The sequence below is a fragment of the Gobio gobio genome (genome assembly GCF_949357685.1).
Source record: "Gobio gobio genome assembly, chromosome: 14".
NCBI lineage: Eukaryota > Metazoa > Chordata > Actinopteri > Cypriniformes > Gobionidae > Gobio > Gobio gobio.
In genome coordinates, this window is record NC_137107.1 from 21458998 (window position 1) to 21479737 (window position 20740).

General features: G+C 36.8%; 1 protein-coding gene across 1 annotated transcript; it reads right to left on the bottom strand.

Moving 5' to 3' along the window:
• Positions 1–4720: 4720 nt before the first annotated feature.
• LOC307137068 (olfactory receptor 5J3-like) lies at positions 4721–20356 on the bottom strand (the record flags this gene model as incomplete). The annotated part of the gene is given in 4 exon segments (XM_079834547.1): positions 4721–5686; positions 5690–5702; positions 9432–9555; positions 20302–20356. Coding segments are annotated over 4 exon segments (1158 nt in total).
• Between the last annotated feature and the right edge of the window lie 384 nt (positions 20357–20740).

The following is a 20740-nucleotide window of genomic DNA, read 5'->3' on the forward strand; positions in this document are numbered from 1 at the left end:
ACGCAACTTAAAATCCAGGCCTGGTCCTCTCTCTTCCTTCACCGGTGTCGCTCGTCCTTATATGCCTCCGTGCTCCCTCATGAGGACTCGAGACCGGTGTGTTTCATTCTCAATCACGCACACCGTTCTCGCTCGCTCGTCCACCTCGCCACACTCCGGCTTTAACTTCTGGACATTCGTCAGTGGTGCCACACACTCACATCTTTCACTGCCGCCATTACTGAACTACAACTCAAACTAGCGCATGACATCAACGTCATCGCTCTCAGCCACTCCCTCTGTTTGCTGATTGGACCGGTAAAAAATTGTTCGGGCCTATACCTAAGCATATACAGCAGTCCCAGACGTAGTACTGAAGGTAAATGAAAATTGAGCGGAAGTACGTAGGAGGGCAGAGCCAGGCTAGCACAGCACACTCCTGAGTGTCAATTACACTGTCATCATTTTAATTCTCATTACTCTCTATTCTTACTATTAACACTGGTTTAAACATTCTTTCATTTTGATCTTGGTGATGTTTATACTTGTGTGAGCTGAACGTAGAATATACACTGCTTTCAAAGCTACAGCATTGAAATGGACATTTAACTTTTTGGTGGTCTTTGAGATGGTGGGCAAAATATTCAGTAATCCGACAGGGTTCAAGAAAATCAAAAAGCTGACAGCGAAACTAAGCTTCAAATTTCCCCTCAAATTGTTGTTTTTCAGTCAATGAAAGCTTTAGCATAAGTTCTGCCGGGAAGACTTAATTGTCACGTCACTTAAATTTTGTATCTATCCAATCACATTCTAATACTTGGGTATAAAAGATCGGTAACTACTCATGTCTGAGTTCGCAGATGCTGACGCTCCAATTCACCGCCATCCTCCCCACCACCTCCAAGTCAAATCCTTCCCTACATCCACCCCACCACCACCAGGATGGTCCCTTCCATACCTCACGGGGGTTCGGCTGCGCCTCTGCCTTCGTCTTCAGGCAGGATATGCAGAGTCCGGACCCTCAGATTGCAAGCTACGGACGGGGCCTATGCCAGAGTACTTTATTGCTTGCTGGGTTGTTAATAAATGGATAATTGTCACAGTATTTATTCTCCCGAGTCTTTCTGGTAGAACTGTATGGAAATGAGAAAAGTGTATTCTAAGGCTATCAAAAGACTTAAAAGTACATAAACATTCCTGATATGGAAAAGGCTGGTTTCTTGCATAGCTCCCATGTTTAAGTCTGTAATGTTTTATCCCCTTTTGTCACAAGCAAATATACAATACTTACATTTCCAGATGATCTTTATTAGCCTTACTTTTAACTTCTTGAAATCTGCAGAGAATCAAAAATCCACATTAGAATGCTTTTTACAAGGCAAATTTACATATTTTGATCTGTTATCGAAAAATGTTCTATCCAAAATAAAGTACTAACTAGCTATCAATTTTTATAGCATGTAACTGAAATGTACTAGCTAACACCACGCTGATGAGCACCAGGCTGCATTTCTTTAAGACAGCTAAGTAACATGGATTAGTATTTCTCGCAAACAGAGAGAGGGTCGGATTTAATACTTCACTCACAAAAACAAGTAAAAACTTTGAATGAGTCATTGATAAAGTTGCACTGTAAATACGTTAAAGCCATGTTGAACATTTCTAATAAGATAAACCGCCAAAATTCACAAACACCACCGAACGAGATATCGTTTTACACAACAGATGAAGCTTTCAGTCGTTTGTTTAATGGGGATTATTGACCAAAAAAAGAATAAGTATTCGATTTTAAATGTGATGATCCTATAGAGCATGTTGTAATATAGAACTATAAAAGTGGCGGATGCGATCGATCGGTGGCTAAAGTTGACATGTAAACGCAGCTTAAACTTACATTTAGTTTTACTGGCTAACTGTTATACATCTAATTTATTAGGGATTAATAATGTATTAGCTGTTTGACACCAAAATGTAAAGTGACAAGTCCTACTCACCAGCAAACGTTGATAAAAATGCGTGCTGCTGCATCCATGTTGCATTGACAACAGACCAAAATAGGCTATGTTAAGTACATTCAATTTAAACAATTAAATAGAAAGAAAAAAAATCATGCAAATCGTACAACAAACTAAAAACATGGAGTAATTGAGCAAAACTGTTGGAGTTTATTGTACCTAAATAATCTGAATTAAAACAATTTCAGGGATAACAGTGTAATAACATATTATATTAACTATTAGTGTAAATTCATATGTTGACGCCACAATAGTTGAAGGGATGCATCTCAACTTCCAGTTGTATGCTTTAATTAATCATTAGCTAACAATTTGCAAAGGTATCATTATGTTATGACTTTACTTGTTGAGGCACATGACTATTAACTAAATGTTAAGTAATATGTCATTGTGGTTATGGCTTTTGAATTCATGTTGAATGAGTTAATAGTTAATAATAATGATGATTAATTAAAGCAGAAATTTGGAAGAAATGCATGGCCATTGCTGTAATTAACGCATTAATTTACATTATTAGTTAATATAATATGTTATCAGGGAATACATGGTCATATTTAATGAATAGCCATTCATATATTACGTAATCTATTAATAAAATAGAACATTCATAAGTTGCTAATGCAGTAATCATTAATAAATGGTTTAGTTCTTCATGAGTCATACATTGACTCATAATCTATACATTTTTTAACCCTCTGGGGTACTTCGGGTCAAAAATGACAGTATGACATTTAAAATTTTGAGATAATTTTATGATAATAATGAATATTTATGCAATAATTATGATCCATTTTTCCCATTGAATATAATAGAAAATGTATATATATATATATATATATATATATATATATATATATATATATATATATATATATATATATACGGGCCCAGAATTTTGATAAGCTGTCGGACACAGGCCGGGGTAGGGCTTAAGCGTCTTGGGCCAGGACCGGGCTCAGGCCTAGATTTGAGGCCCGTGCAGGATTCTACCATGGAAACCAGGGTGTTGAATGCACTACAGAACTAATATGTCAGCAGTGTCATTGGCCTGGGATGTCGGCAGAAGTGGCACAGTGCCCGCAGCTTTATGGGCCATGTCCTAGCTCTTAAGCCAAATGAGATCTTGGCTATTGATTATACGATGCTTGAGCCTTCTTGCTCTGGACATGAGAATGTCTTAATGTTAACAGATGTGTTCAGTAAATATACACTGGCTGTCCCGACAAGAGACTAGCGGGCTGAGACAGTAGTATAAGCTTTGGTCACAGAGTGGTTTTTCAGGTTTGGAGTCCCAGGTTGTATCCATTCTGACCAGGGCCGGAATTTTGAGTCAGCCCATATGAAACAACTCTGTGGGTTTTATAGGATTGAAAAATCTCATACTACGCCCTATCACCCTACTGGCAACGGCGATGTCAAGAGCATGTGTATTGCGTGTTCAGTCTATAGGCACTGTGAATCTTCAGTATAGACTCACAAATGCACAGGAAGTGATTCACAAATAAATGCCAGTTGTGTTTGTGACAAAACCGATTTGTAAATATTTTTTTATTTACATTTTTTATTTATCTAATTGTATTTATTTGTGAATTTGATTCATTTTTGTAAATCTCTTTATATTTATATGTGAACATCAATCTGTTTATTTGGAATAATGCAACAATTCTAACCCCAAAGATTCTGAATCTACTCATCCTTGCTGCAACCATTTGTGACAACAATAGAAACTATTAATAAATAATAACTAAAACTTTTTTTTAAATTAGAATGTTCTCCTAAATGTTCTCTAGCAATCCAGGCACATTCAGTGTAAAAAAATATTGTTTGATATTCAACTATGAACTCATTTATAACATTCCTGTTTGTTCATATAATGGTTGAAAAGAGTTTGTTTAGTCCTTTTGTATTGGTGGTTTAATATTGCTTATACAGTATGTGTTTGGCAGCTTGTAAGGAAAGAAGAGAGTGATGCAAATTCATGTTATATCCTTATAATAATCTTCTGCTAATCTTCATGTCACAGTTAAAACCACCTCTGTCATATTCAAAGATCATTTGAAATAATAATGGATAAGCAATTCTTTAAATGGTATTTTTGTAAGTGTAATATTTCCTCATGATTTGAGCATCAGTTGCTTTTTATGTAACTACTGCATTATACATTTGCATTTATATAATTATTGCAGCAAAATTCCAAATGAAGCATACAGTTTTAACAATTCAAAACAAATTTTTACAGACAAACTTTTTTATTTTTATGACAGTTTTTATGATTGGAGCAATGGATAAAATATAATATCATACATGGAAAAACAAGCAATCAGACAAAATTATCATGTCATTACAAATAGTGGTTTGATTTTTTTTTTTTTTGCACTACAAAAAATACAATACAAAAAGTAATGAACAGTTGTGTTTTCAGAAGTGGAAAAGGACTATATTTTATAGCATCTGCCTAATTAGAATTGGTTCAAAAGTATGATTCAGTCTATATTAATTACATAAATGAAACCAGAATGAGATTAATGTAATAGTAATAATCAACTGAATGTACAATACACAATTTTAAATACACAATAACCAGGTGTATATACTTATCATCAATAAATCCAATTAGCTTCAGTTTCATACATTGCAACTAATTGAATCTTATTGTTCCACACATATTCATACCTTTTAATGGATTACATGGAATTGTTTTCACAATGAACAGATTTATGCAAATTCTAAGCAACAGAAGGAACTGTTTTCCTGGAGGTTTTAGAAGCAATAGTGCATCTACAAAACGCTCTCTTCATTGCATCTTGCAGTTCTTTATTCCTCAAGCTGTAAATTATGGGGTTCAACAGGGGTGTGAGCACAGAATACAGCACAGCGATCACTATTCTAACATCTGGGTCAAATTTAGCTACTCGATATGAGATATACACAAAGCTGGCTGAAATATATGAGATAGACACCACTGTCAGGTGGGACGCACAAGTGGCCGCAACTTTGAGCTTCTGTGTCTTGCTCATTTTTCTCATAGCTTTGCCAATACAGACATACGAAATTAAGATGAAAAGGAATGTACTGAGAAGTGCAATGAGGGCATTTGTTAGGGACAAAATACCATTCCTGGTTGTATCTACACAGGCAAGGATTACTACTGAGGAGTGATCGCAGAACATGTGCCTAACAATATTGGGCCCACAGTAAGGCAGCAGAGATGCCCAAATAGCTGGGGGTAGCACTGTAATGACCCCAAAACCCCAAGAAGCAAATATCAATAGAATTCGGAGCCGCCTGGTCATGATAGTAGTGTACATCAGGGGGTTACAGATCGCTACGTACCGGTCAAACGCCATCACAGTCAGCAAAGCGCGCCCCGTCACTCCAGTTGAGAGAAAAAGGTACATCTGCACAAAGCATCCAGTTTTGGAAATGGTCTTGACCTCAGTCAGGAACACTGACAGCATTTTGGGAATGGTCACTGACGTGTACACAATATCAGAAAAGGACAAATTATGAAGAAAAAAATACATAGGAGTGTTGAGCTTGGGGTCGGTTCTAACAAGGTAAATGATCATGCTGTTTCCACTCAGGACAAAAATATAGACAGTGAAGAAAATGGGAAGCACGAATCTGTCCTTCAGTCCATCGAGGATGAAATATTCCACAGGCCCACTTGTGTTCATTGTGCTGATATGCAATCATGCAGATCCTGACCTGTACAAGGAAATGTTTGTAGAAAATGACAGCAAAAGAAAAAAAATAATAATTTGCCCTCAATGTGCAACTTATGCTGTGTCTTGGGGATTCCTCATTATCTGAAGTACATAGTTTTATGCTATATCTTGAAAATTATGTAGTTTTTAAAGAATTAAAGCGAGGCCTTTTACAGTACACTGTTTACTACTTCTATTAATAAATCTTAGTATATATTAAATATTATTATATTACATATTGCTATTAACAAATAATATTATGATTTAGACATCATTTAAACGTGCCATCAGAGTTTTGAATTTTTACACCTTAACATTTTTTTTTTGGTATTAAAAATACCTGACCACTTGTAGGTATTGAACTATTAAATTCTGTAGTTTAGTTGAGTCTCTAACAGTCGAGAGTTAGTATGAATCAGCGTTGTCACTCTGGCATCGTCCTATGTGACAAACATTAAACACAGAAGGGGCTTTAAATGTGCTCATTTCAAGGAGGAAAACACGTGTGTGTGTGTGTGTGTGTGTGTGTGTGTGTGTGTGTGTGTGTGTGTGTGTGTGTGTGTGTGTGTGTGTGTGTGTGTGTGTGTGTGTGTGTGTGTGTTAATTATTTACACTTTTCATTTAATGTCTAAATGATGTTGTGCATTTTATATCCTTGGCAACAACTCTCATGGTGCATCATTAAGAGTTAACGGTTTAGTTTTGTTGGATTCATGACTATATTCAGATTATATTATTACTATTATCATCAATTTAAGCTAAAAATATTTTAAAGATATATGTAAATAATATATAGGAAACTTATATAAACATATATACTGTCTTAAATGCCCTACTCCTTTGATGGTGGTTAAGGTATTCCCTGTAATCTGTCTTTTTTAAATTTATTTAAGGAGTAAGTCAACATATAGTAAAACAATGAAAGTTACATTTTCCTTTATTCTTGCTATGACAGGCCCCCACCCCAAGTCCCAAACATTCCTTCTTCAGGCAGCGTAGGTACAACAAAATAACAATGTCTGGTTACAAAGGCAAAATAGAACAATTATTACATAACACCCTTTCAAGGCATGGACCCATGCTTACCAATACATAAATAAATAATGATGATAATAATAGTATTATTATTACAGTAATAATATTACAGTATAAATACATACATTTAGGAAAAAAAATTACACTAAGGTCAAAACATCAAATACAGCATCACAACAAGGGTAAAAAGAGAGATACATATATGGAAAGTAAAAGTTAACAACTGGTAATTCTTTCAGATTTTTTAAATATGACAGAATGGGTTCCCATTTTGAATAAAAACCTGTCCACAGATGCTCTTAGTGTAAATGTTATCTTTTCTAATTTTAAAAAGAACCACATCTGGGGATTTCCAACTCAACAAAATTATTCTGCGGGCCAATAAAGAAGTGTAAGCAATAATGTCCCTCTAGGTTGCAGTTAAAGTAATGGTTATAGTGTCACTGGGAGTTCTGAAAATAGCTATTGAAGAACAGGGCAGAAGTGACACCCCAAGGGTTTCACTGATAGTTTTAAAACCACTGCCCAGTAGTTATTTAGAGAGGTGCAAGACCAAAACATGTGCGCCAGAAGAGGAGAAAGAGCATCTATCACAGGTTGCATCTAACCCAGGATATATTACAGCTAACCATGCCTTGCTCAAGTGAACCCTGTGTATCACTTTGAATTGTATGAGCCCTAACCTAACAGAGGATGATGATGAGTGGACCTTTTTAAGCGCCTCCCTCCAAAAAGCCTCAGATAATGTTATGCCCAGTTCATCTTTTATCCAAATTGTACCCTTTCAAACACATGAGCTGGGAGTAAAATATGGAAATCAATCCTTTATTATTAAAATTGAGAGTAAGACTATCTAAGGGGCGAGGTAGGAGGAAGGTTAGAAGAGTGGAATTGAGTGGAAATTTGTTAACAAACTTGCGAATCTGAAGATATCAAAAAAAAAAAAAAAAAATGGTTTTGTGGGAGGTCATACAATCTGCAGAGGTTCTCGAAGCTGTTAAATAAACTTTCAGTATATAAATCCCTGATGCATATCAACCCGGACGCTACCCACTGTCTAAATGATGAGTCCAGTGTAGAGGGAGGGAATAAAAGATTTTTGTAAATAGGACCCAAAACTGATGCTGATGGGAATTTATAGTGACAACGAAAATGATTAAAGATCTTGAGAGCAGAAAGTACCACAGGGTTGGATGTGAATCGAGAAGATTTCAAAGGTGAGGAAGAATACACTAAAGCAGGGAGAGAAGAAGAGTGACATGTTTGTGCTTCAATTAAACACCAATTTGTTTCTCGGCAATGAAGCCAAAATAATATCTTCTGAATATTTAATGCCCAGTAGTAATGATGAGTAAAACTTGAGAGGCCTAAACCACCTGCAACATGAGTCCTCTGAAGAATATGTTTGTTAACCCTGGGGATTTTATTATTGGGGATTAAATGAAAGAGGATATAGATTGATTGATTGATTGATTGATTGATTGATTGATTGATTGATTGATTGATTGATTGATTGATTGATTGATTGATTGATTGATTGATTGATTGATTGATTGATTGATTGATTGATTGATTGATTGATTGATTGATTGATTGATTGATTGATTGATTGATTGATTGAAAAAACAGAAAAAAGGCAAGGACTGAAACAAATAAAGGAAAATTTGTCATTTTCACTGAATTTATTCTTCCAGCTAAAGTAAGGGGAAGACTACGCCACCTTTCCAACTCTGCCTTTGCTTCTTTTTACTGAGCTTTATAATTAGCTTCAAACAAAGAGGAAAATGAGTGCGTCATATGAATTCCAACATATTTAAAGCCATTTGGAGAAAAACTAAAGGGTAATGATTCTTGTTGAATTTGTAAGGCCAAATTATTAATGGGGAAGCATTCACTTTTTTGGAAATATGATTTGAATCCCGAAAAAACAAACCGACCTAATAATTATATAATTAAAGGACAACTAGACATGGGATCACTGATGTAAAGCAAAAGGTCATTGGTGTATAAAGACACCCATTGTTCAATACCCCCTCTCTTAATTCCCTGAAATGCAGTGGTTGTTTTCAAAGCTATTGAAAGAGGCTCAATCACAATGGCAAAAAGGAGTGGGGACAGTGGGCATCCCTGATGAGTCCCTTGTGTTGATGGGAATAGTTGATTAAAAATTTAATTAGTCCGAATGGACACTGAAGGGGAATGATATATTAATTTAACCCAAGACAAAAAATGATTGCCAAAACCAAACCTTTTTAAGACTGCAAACAAATATGGCCATTCAATTAGATCAAACGCCTTCTCTGCATCCAAGGGGATAACTACCTCTGGGTGCAGAGAAGGATCAGAAATGTACATTATTTTAACGAGTCTATGAATATTAGAGAAAGATTGGCAACCTTTAATAAACCCAGTTTGATCGTCTGAAATTATTGAGCGGAGGACATTTTCTGAACGAAATGCTAACACTTTTGAAATCCAAACTTTAGCTAACGCTAACATTTTAATGTCAGTGTTTAAAAGAGATATAGGAGGATATGATTCACACAGGGTAGAGTCTTTATCTTTTTTTAGAAGGAGTGAAATGGGTGCTTTCTAAAAAGTTGGAGGCAAACATTCGACCAAACATTCTTAAAAAACTTCAAGAAGAATTGGTGCAAGTTTCTCCTTAAATTTCTTACAAAAATCAATAGGATACCCATCAAGGCCCGGAGACTTGCCACTCTTCATTGCCATAATGGCCCTACTAATTTCCTTAATCTCAAGGTCATGTTCTAAATCTATCACTGTATCTTTTTCATAATTTTCCATATCTGTTGGATCTAGAGGGAATTCGGAAGTATATAATGAGGAGTAACTGGTTTTGAAAATATGATTAATTTATTTTGGGTTGCTAGTTAAAATTTGATTAGAGTCCTTTATCTGAGAAATAAGACGGGAGGCAGTTTGGCGTTTCAACTGGTGAGCCAAGAGCCGACTTGATTTGTCTCCGTACTCATAGTAAAGACCCCATGTCCTCATTATTAAGTAGAGTAGTTGATAAAAAATTTAACTTTGTCTGCAAGTCAACTCTTTTTTTATGTAATTCAGCTGTGGGCGATTCAGAATATTGTCAGTCTACATCTAATATGGGTTGTGAGAGTGCTTGCAGTTCCTTCTTACGTTCTTTATTAGTATATGTATAAGATAATATTTGACCCCTCAAGCCTTTAAAGTCTCCCAGAGTAATGAGTAAGACACTGTATTCATTGGATTCCAGCATATTGTCTATATTATTTGAGACAATGTTACAGAATTTATCATTAGATAGCAGTAGTGGATTAAATGACCAGAGTGGTCGTTCCCTGATGTTCAAAGGGAAGTGCAGGTCCAGAACCACAGGGGCATGATCGGATACAACTATAGCCGAGTAGTCAACTTTCTTAACCATTGATATAATCAAGTTGTCTATAAAAAAAATCTAGTCTAGAAAAGAAATGATTGACATGAGAATAAAAGGAAAATTGTCTAGTCAATGGGTTTAAAGCAGCACTAGGTAACTTTTCAACCTTCATAATATATTTTCAAAACTCTTGTGATGATACATCGACTTACAATAGGTTGAATGACACGTCTGCCATAGCTTGACGGGGTCTGTATCGTTTTTAATCGTACTTTTAAACTTCGGGTTTCGGGTAGTAACCCGAGAACAAAAAGAACTACAAAATTAGACTGCTTTACGGCATATACGTCCCTTCCACCACCATCCCCACTTCCTTAAATTCGGACGTGCGTGAAAAAATCGCTCGCAAATCATTTGTTTGCCGAATGTTATAGTCATGGCCGAAGCAGCACAGAAAAATAAGAAAGCAAAGGTTTTGTCTGAGGAAAGCAAAAAGAGAAAACGAGAAAGTGAACGGATTAAAGGCAGGACGAGGATCAACATTGGGCCAGCGTTTGCTCGTTGGCGTGAGCTGAAGGAGGAGGGGCTACAATCTTGCAAGTAAATACGTAATACATACAAAATCATATTTTAGGATACCTAACATGTCTGTGATATTGGTTTATTTGTCTTTCCTCAAGCTTTAATGCAAATCGATTTTTCGAATTTGCAGATTCATCTATGGTAGCTTGATATTATAATATTGACGATATATGGTTATTACCTACCACTCAAACATTGAATTGAAGTATCATATAGATTCTGTAAAACGGGAACCAATAGACTAGGCTACTATAATGACGCTGGCTTGTAAACGTGAGCATCGCGATCATTTGGCGTTTGAAAAAAATAAAACCCATGAAATTGTATTCATATGACATGCTGAAACATATGCCACTGTACCTGGGATGAAGACATTTCACACGCGACGCAAGCAGAACACCTGCATGTGAACTCCTGCAGTGTTCAGGGCTATCATAGTTGTCATGTCAACAAATGCACGTGCGATGCATCCCCTGATGTAGAGTGACCGTTTACGACAGTAGTAGAGGACAATACTGTTTCACAACTGTAGGGGGAGCCCGAGAGCAAAAGTTACCTAGTGCAGCTTTAAGAATCTCCAAGGATCCAGCCATTCTGATGCATAAATTGAGAAAAGGCCTTTGCCATATCAGAAACATTACTACTAGTGCTGAATCTATCAAGCTGAGGATCGAAAACACAATTCAAATCACCAGCGAATAACAAATGATGTGTATTAAGCTTAGGAATTAATGATAGGAGGCTATTTGCAAAATGAACATCGTCATAATTGGGAGCATTAACGTTAACTAAAACCACCGGGACTTGAAAAGCAGATTGTGTCAGAAGGTATAAACTGTACCTTCTTAATATTAAAATTGCCACACCTCTTGATTTGCTATTAAATTTGGAATGAAAAATTCTGTCTTACGAATTATGTTGTGATCATCCAGTCTTAAATGTTTTTCTTGTAAAAACAATCTGGTTTGAAAGATTTAAGAAAACTTTAGCTCTTTTAACTGGACCATTTAATCCTCTGACATTCCATGTCATCAGCCTCACAGGATGACCTCTATCATCATCATCATCATCATCATCATCATCTATATTATAATACAGAAATTAGAAGTAAGCAGGGGTTCCTATCTAAAATAAATTGTTGCCATGAATTGTAAATGACAAAAATAAGATGAAAGATACCACAGATACCAGAGGTAAACAACGCTGCCAACTGCCCCTCCGAACCTCCATGCAGAATTCGCTGAACGGTGCGTCCAGTTTAGTTAAAATACTACTATTGTGTCACAAAATGTAGTTTTAAGATTTTTTCAGGTGAGAATGTAGTTGTTTAAAGCTCAAATCTGTGGTTTATTTATAAAGAGAGCCATCCATCATCATCTTCCGCTTATCCGGGGCCGGGTCGCGGGGGCAACAGTCTAAGCAGAGATGCCCAGACTTCCCTCTCCCTAGCCACTTCCTCCAGCTCTTCCGGTGGAACCCTGAGGCTTTCCCAGGCCAGCCGGGAGACATAATCCCTCCAGCGTGTCCTAGGTCTTCCCCGGGGCCTCCTCCCGGTGGGACGTGCCCAGAACACCTCCCTGGGAAGGCGTCCAGGAGGCATCCGAAATAGATGCCCGAGCCACCTCAGCTGGCTCCTCTCGATGTGGAGGAGCAACGGCTCTACTCTGAGCTCCTCCTGAGTGACCAAGCTTCTCACCCTATCTCTAAGGGAGCGCCCAGCCACCCTGCGGAGAAAGCTAATTTCGTCCGCCTGTATCCGGGATCTTGCGAGGCCTCCCGACGACCTGATCTCTGGACACAGAAACTATAAAGAGAGCGCCTATTTAAAAAATAATAATCTTGCGTTTTTGGAGTTGTGAGATCCAGGCGATCACCGGGCACTCAGCGCTCATTAACCCCTGCGAGAGCAGCCTTTCCTTGGCCAGTCCTTATGACGTTTGCCGCTGGCTCGGATGTCTCTGTAGTGGTTAAACATGTGATAGAATTTGTCTTGTGTAGATCTAACGGGCGATCTTTGGTGTCATGAATCTACAAATTGTTGTTTGCCAAATCGTTTTGACTGAGGGCAAAGAGAAGTTTCATAACTTTATTTTTTTTAGGATATTTAAATATACATGCAGTGAAGTAGGGCTGCCACTAACGACTATTTTTATATTGATTAATCTATATACCAATTGATCGATTAATTGATTAATCTATCGACTAATTTATCACAATAATTTTTTTAACAATTTTACTTAAAAACATTTAATTTAACTTGCAACGTTGGCCTTCAGTAGTGTACTATAAAAAAGTATAAATGTAAACAAGCCCTTGACAAAATGTAAAACTAAAAGAGTAAAAATGTAAAAAGGTACACATTTGTAAACCAACATAACAAAAAAAGAGAATATCAGCAAATACTTTTTATATAGAATAGTGTTGTCACGATACCAAAATTATGACTTCGATACGATACCAGACTAAAATACCTCAATACCGATACTGAATCAATACCATGGCAACTGTAAAAGTACTTGAATAATATGACAGAACTTACTATTTATTGTTTTATCATTGTTTTAGGGTTAAAAAACCCTAAAAACTAACTTGGCCGGCATTTTCCTGCCCTGCCCTGCCCTGCTTCACACAGAATATTAGGTCTGGCCCTTTAAGATCTGCACGGACCAAATTCATTGTAACACCCGATTTCTCATTCAACTCTGTATACGTTCACTAAAGACATACTGTATATATTTGACTGTTCTGCTTCCATTGTTTAGTGAACAGTGGAAGCAGAGCTCTCACACACGTCCTCACTCCTGCTGTCACACATCGGCGCAAATTAAGAAATACTGCTCTTATTAGAGTGCTGTCATTTTTAAAGTACCGGTACTAATACAATTTCATATCGTACCCAACTTACCAAGTCGACTACATTTTTGACGTCGACTGATTAACAGTTGTATCGACCAATCACGACAGGCCTACAGTGAAGATAATGTAGGTAGTGTGTTGCCTGGACCACATTTGTGTGGCTATTAATGTTTATATATTTATTTTTTATGAAAATATAAAGAGGCAGAGTGGTGTTTTATGACATATTTCTCCTGCAGCGCCTTGAACACGCGTCTATTTCGCTTCAAACGTCCGATTATACCGCGCATCCAATTCGTTGTGGACGCTTGAATGGATTCAAAATGTTCAAGCGTCCAACTAGACGCTCTATTTGCATTTGGTGTGAATGCAGCATTATAACACCCACTAACAGGTGCGTGATGAAGAGATAATCAGTGTTATTCACTTCACCTGTCAGTGATCATAATGTTATGCCTGATCGGTGTTTATCCCACTTTACATTAGGTGGCCTGAACTACTATGTACTGACATCAAAAAATATGTACAATACTACTTATTGTGTTCATATTATATTGCAAAACACTTTTGCTGATATTAAGGTGGGATGCGGGTATAGTTAGGCACAGGTGTGGTGGTATGGGTAAGTTTAAGGTTAGGGTTAGGTGTAAGGGAAGTGTCAACAGTGTAATCATAAATGTAACTACAGCATTTAGTGTAACCACATCAAATTATTAATTTAAAATGTTAGTACATAGTAGTTAAGGCCACCTAATATAAAGTGGGTCCGTATATTCTGTATTTTTGAAAGAGCAAATAATGATAAGATCATTTTGCATGATATATTCTATGGGAATTTTGAATTTCAGGCCAAATTTTGATCAAATCTTGATCTAGTCCTTTTATTTTAGTGTGGCAGATGTAAAAGATAATGGCAAGTGGGATATTTATTTACTATGCCTATGGCGCCATCTTGTGTTGAAGAAGGAAAGTTACACTAATATATACACACACATACATACATACATACAGCTCTGAAAAAAATTAAGAGACCACTTAACACTGATTTCTCATTTATATATTCAATTCACTAAATAAAATTTTATATAAATCTGTTCACTGCCATTTAAGTAAATTTTGCAAATTAAGCTAATTTTATCATTTGGAGAATGGCAAGTAAAAAAAAATTTAAGAAAAAGGAAGGGAATCTTCTGCTAAACCTCAAAGAAAGTGCTGTGGAACAATAGACATGAGCAGTGATTTGGCCAAACCCCAGGTTCGGCCTTTTGAGGGGCATATTGTAAATACACCTGTCAGTTTGACTGCCTATTTGAGAAGGATCCTCTATCTGACCTTCTTCCAAACTAACCAGCCATGACACGCATGAGCACCGGTTTATTAGAATCAAAGCTCCTCCTGAGTCAGCAAGAACTGTGGCACCGCACTCAAGTCAAACCTGTAAGGCCAGAATCCTGCTTCCCATGCAAAGCACCAGAAAGTGCAGTCTTGGTGACTCTTATAGTCTAGCATTTAAATTAGAATTAAAGATCTAGACTTTTATTACTGAAATGCTGGCAAGTATTTACAAGAGCAATACATTTCATCACCACTCAAAAAATAAAAAGAAGAAAAGCGCATAAACATTTGAAATGGGCCGTTATTACGGCAGGCAACAATTTTATACTCTTGAAATAACCAAGCAGCATTATGTTTACCTCATGTAAAGAAGAGGCTGTATTAACTTATTTCCACGTATTTCCATGTGGAATAAAATGAACATTATTTTGAGATAAAATACAAGACAGAAAACCATTTTAACTATACCGTCTAGCTATATCTTCCTATTTTTAAAAAGATTTAAATAATTAAATAATAATTAGGATATTATTTTCCTATTATTAAATTAAATATGCATTTATTCTTATTATACCAAGCATATGACATTTTATTTAGAGCATACAATCATGTTGACCACGTGAGCAGCGTGTTCCCAGGATCACAAAACTCGCACCCCACTGTGAATAAATCACATACGAATGCACAAGTTTTATCACTGAGGTGGCATGCACATTTATTTTTACGGACTTCCACCTGAGGAACAATTACCATGTGAATAGGGTTTTGGGAGAAAAAGAACAAACAACATTTGGAAAAACTTTCATTACATAGAAGTGGAAAAGAAAACGGAATGTATTGTGGGAAAAGATGCGGAAAAATGCGGCCACAAAATCAAAGGGAAAAAAAAACACACCACAAACCATAAGAGACATTTTAATGTTTTTATTTATGTCGTGTCTGGAATGGATGTATTCTTGAGTCTATAAGGTAACAATAATATAATAAGATAACCTTGTTTGAAATGGGTTTGGCTAAAAGAAGATTTTGGTTTTGTCTATACTACTAGGTACCAGTGATGCGCGGGTCAATGTATAAACAACCCGCACCCGACCGACGTTTTCAACTAACCCGCCCGCAACTCGGACCGCAAAAAAAAAATAAAAAAAATATTGTACCCGACCCGCTTCCTGACCCGCATTTTTTAAAAGTAGTAAATGCTCATCGTAGCTCATTGGGCCATTGAGAAAATGTTTCAGGCCCTGACGTGGAGCTCAGAGGTGCAGCGGCGAGAGCAGGCAGTTCTTGAGGCGGCCCATCATTTTCCATTTCAGCTCCAGGTGCATATTATTGATGAACGCGATGTTTATGTTTCGACCCGGCTTGAAGAATTCATCAGCCCACATTTGGAAAACATTTGGAAAAGTGTGAAAGCCCTTAGGAGCGCAAACTGTTATTTTTCTGAAAGCTGTATGATATAGCCTAGTGTTATGTAATAGCCTACAGGCTTGATTTATTCATTTATTTCGTTTCATTTTCTTAACAATTAAGATGCTGCATGTGTTTATCCAGTCTAATCGAAGTGTGCGTCTCTCCCCCGACTTTCCCAACAAAAATCCCGCCCCCTCTCAGAAAATAAATAAAACTGACTTTAAATGCGTTTAAAAGTAGCCTATTAAAATGGTACAATGGCATTGCTCAGTTCAACGTTTTGGGAAATAGGGCATTTTGTCCCGCGTCAGCATTTATTCAAAAGTTAATAACGCTCAACATTCAAAAGGTAAATAAGGATTTATTGACGATCCGACCGACTGTGACCCGAATATCATTAAAAATATTTTTGGATGACTCGTAACCGCGGGTAACCGCAGGTGGCCGCGGGCACCCGCTCATTTTGGATCAACCCGCGCATCACTGCTAGGTAGGCTACTAATGCTATATTGACCTGGTTAAATAGAATTGCATTACTAAAAAGAGACTAAAATACAATTTTAATTGACTAAAACTAAACAAAAATGTCATTAGTTTTCGTCTACTAAAACTAGTTGAAAATAGTCATGGATAATTCTGACAAAAATAAGACTAAAATGACTGAAACTTGACTAGACTAAAAAGAGTATGAACTTGACTAAAACTAATAAAGACTAAAATGACAGCTTGACACAAAGACTAGACTAAAACTAAAATAGGCCGCCAAAAACAACACTACGCACAAGTACTGAATGGAGCTCTCTTCCTGCTTGAATGGACAAATACACACAAAATTATGTCATATTATCCATTTTGGCATGTATTCATGTAAACACAGTCAGTTATGTCTTAGGTGAAAATAATAGTTGGGAGAATAAGGGATGTATATCAGTGTATTGGATCTGTGAATTCAGCCTTAAAGTGACAGCAGTCTAATAAACCTGCTGCTGCCCGTTAATGTTAATCAAACAAAATTAGAAAACGAGAAAATCACTCAATGTTCTTGACTGAATAACTTTAATAAGGATTAATCTATATTTAATTTCTACAAATAAATGTCTGCTTGAAATAATGAAAAATGTTGTGCAAGTTGTTATAAAGAATGCATATATCATGTTCATGTTTCTTTATGAGAAGTGGTTTTATTTCATTTTAAGATAAATAAAGAAATGTTATATGTCACAGCAGTTAAATCTGTATCTGTATTGCATGTTCAAACCTTAATATCATTCATATCAACAGGTTAATAAATGCTTTCTCCAGTAGTATATAATCAGTTTGAAAATGTTAGAGAAATGCTTAATTGATGCAATACAATTTAATCTATCCTACATTTTAGTCAACTAAATCTACTGTAACTTCCAACGTAGCACGAATTCCCTTGAAAGGGAACAGGATGCAGGATTTTTTTTCTGGATGCTTTGATTAACATTTTTTCGAATCTTTGCTGAATAAAATGACTAATTTCCTGACAAAACAATATTACTGACCTCAAACTTGAATGCTAGTGTAGAAAAGACAGTTTAAAAGGAATTATAGGGTTAATTTAAATTCTTAAGGGATACTTGGAAAGTTTCAGGGAGACTCTGTAATCAAAGAAGTTAGATAAGCCTCAATTTGTGTGATGAATGTAGTTTTTATAGCTCTTACCATCCCTCTTGGGGTCTGTTGAAGCCAACAGCTAATTAACCTAACTATGCTGTGAAAGCACACAGGGCAAAAGGTTAGATGGTAGGGTGCAAGAAATAATGAATATTTAATGTTGTGATTTGATGATTTATATCAAATCCATTATTTCTGACTGCAAACTTATTAAATGTTCAGTAACTACATTCCCTCCTTAAAAGGGATTTAAAATAGGCTTAAAAGGGTAAATTGCAAATCTCACCATTACCGAATAATTGAAGGTGATGAGCATTTTGTGCAGTCTTTTTTTTTTGTGTGGGAAGTATAAGATGAAATCATGTCCATGGATCACAGGCAGTTGTCACTTTAATGAGGATTTAATGAGGATTTTTGATGGATTTACACTCTGTGTGAAGGTTAAAATTTGCCGACTACACATTCATAAAACATCACAAAAAGTTTTAGCTTTCTGATTCATTCAAATATCCCAATAAACATGCTCTGTTTCACAAATACATTGGCTAAGCATAGCTTAACAATTAAATACTGAATCTAAACATTAATATTAAGCATAGGTCTACAGTAGTGCATATTATATATACATGTGTGTGTGTGTGTGTGTGTGTGTGTGTGTGTGTGTGTGTGTGTGTGTGTGTGTGTGTGTGTGTGTGTGTGTGTGTGTGTGTGTGTGTGTGTGTGTGTGTGTGTGTGTGTGTGTGTGTGTGTGTGTGTGTGTGTGTGTGTGTGTGTGTGTGTGTGTGTGTTCACATGCAGTAACAGCTATTGCTCACACGCTACTATTGCTCACATGTAGTAACAGCATGCGTTATTGAATAGGCCTACAGAGGGGAGAGCAAATATTTGATACATTGCCGATTTTGCAGGTTTGCCCGCTTACAAAGCATGTAGAAGTCTGTAATTTTTATCATACTCTTCAACTGTGAGTGATGGAATCTAAAACAAAAATCCAGAAAATCACGTTGTATGATTTTTAAGTAATTAATTTGCATTTTATTGCATGACATAAGTATTTGATACATCAGAAAAGCAGAACTTAATATTTGGTACAGAAACCTTTGTTTGCAATTACAGAGATCATACGTTTCCTGTAGTTCTTGATCAGGTTGCACACACTGCAGCAGGGATTTTGGCCCACTCCTCCATACAGACCTTCTCCAGATCCTTCAGGTTTCGGGGCTGTTGCTGGGAAATACGGACTTTCAGCTCCCTCCAAAGATTTTCTATTGGGTTCAGGTCTGGAGACTGGCTAGGCCACTCCAGGACCTTGAGATGCTTCTTACGGAGCCACTCCTTAGTTGCCCTGGCTGCGTGTTTCGGGTCGTTGTCATGCTGGAAGACCCAGCCACGACCCATCTTCAATGCTCTTACTGAGGGAAGGAGGTTGTTGGCCAAGATTTTGCGATACATGGCCCCATCCATCCTCCCCTCAATATGGTGCAGTCGTCCTGTCCCCTTTGCAGAAAAGCATCCCTAAAGAATGATGTTTCCACCTCCATGCTTCACAGTTGGGATGGTGTTCTTGGAGTTGTACTCAACCTTCTTCTTCCTCCAAACATGGTGAGTGGATTTTAGACCAAAAAGCTAAATTTTTATCTCATCAGACCACATGACCTTGTTATTAATGGTTTTCTTTGAGACTGTGGTCCCAGCTCTCTTCAGGTCATTGACCAGGTCCTGCCATGTAGTTCTGGGCTGATCCCTCACCTTCCTCATGATCATTGATGCCCCACAAGGTGAGATCTTTCATGGTGCCCCAGACCGAGGGAGATTGACCGTCATCTTGAACTTCCATTTTCTAATAATTGCACCAACAGTTGTTGCCTTCTCACCAAGCTGCTTGCCTATTGACCTGCAGCCCATCCCAGTCTTGTGCAGATCTACAATTTTATCCCTGATGTCCTTACACAGCTCTCTGGTCTTGGCCATTGTGGAGTGTTTGGAGTCTGTTTGATTGAGTGTGTGGACAGGTGACTTTTATACAGGTAACGAGTTCAAACAGGTGCAGTTAATACAGGTAATGAGTGGAGAACAGGAGGGCTTCTTAAAGAAAAACTAACAGGTCTGTGAGAGCCGGAATTCTAACTGGTTGGTAGGGGACAAATTATGCATATTCAGATCAAATTGCATATTATGCAATAAAATGCAAATTAATTATTTAAAAATCATACAATGTGAGTTTCTGGATTTTTGTTTTAAATTCTGTCTCTCACAGTTGAAGAGTACCTATGATAAAGATTACAGACCTCTACATGCTTTGTAAGTAGGAAAACCTGCAACATCTGCAGTGTATCAAATACTTGTTCTCCCCACTGTATACCTGAAACAGTCAGTGTAACGGTGGATTTGGCTCCATTTGTCATTCTGCTCTCCATTTCCCCATGTTCCCCAGAAAAAAACATGAATTCAACAGCTTTCCATATACTGTATGCATCACCTCCCTCTTGTCTCTCTTTTTTATATTGCAAACATAATACTGTGATATTCCTGCTCAAAACTATTCAAAGCAGTAAAGACTTTATTAAGGACATTAAAATCTGAGTGCATCCATGTAATAAAAAAAAACCCTGGTTGGCTGTTTGCTTGGCTTTTGGTTTCAGAGCTCTATTTTTCCTAAGGTCAGTAAACATAATGTGGTTACATTAGTTCAACGCTACCGATACTTAAAAAAAACATCTATTAATTTACCGAATATCAATGTAATAAATAAAAAAGTAAATGAACATATAAATACAAGGACGTTTATTTTTGTGACCTGA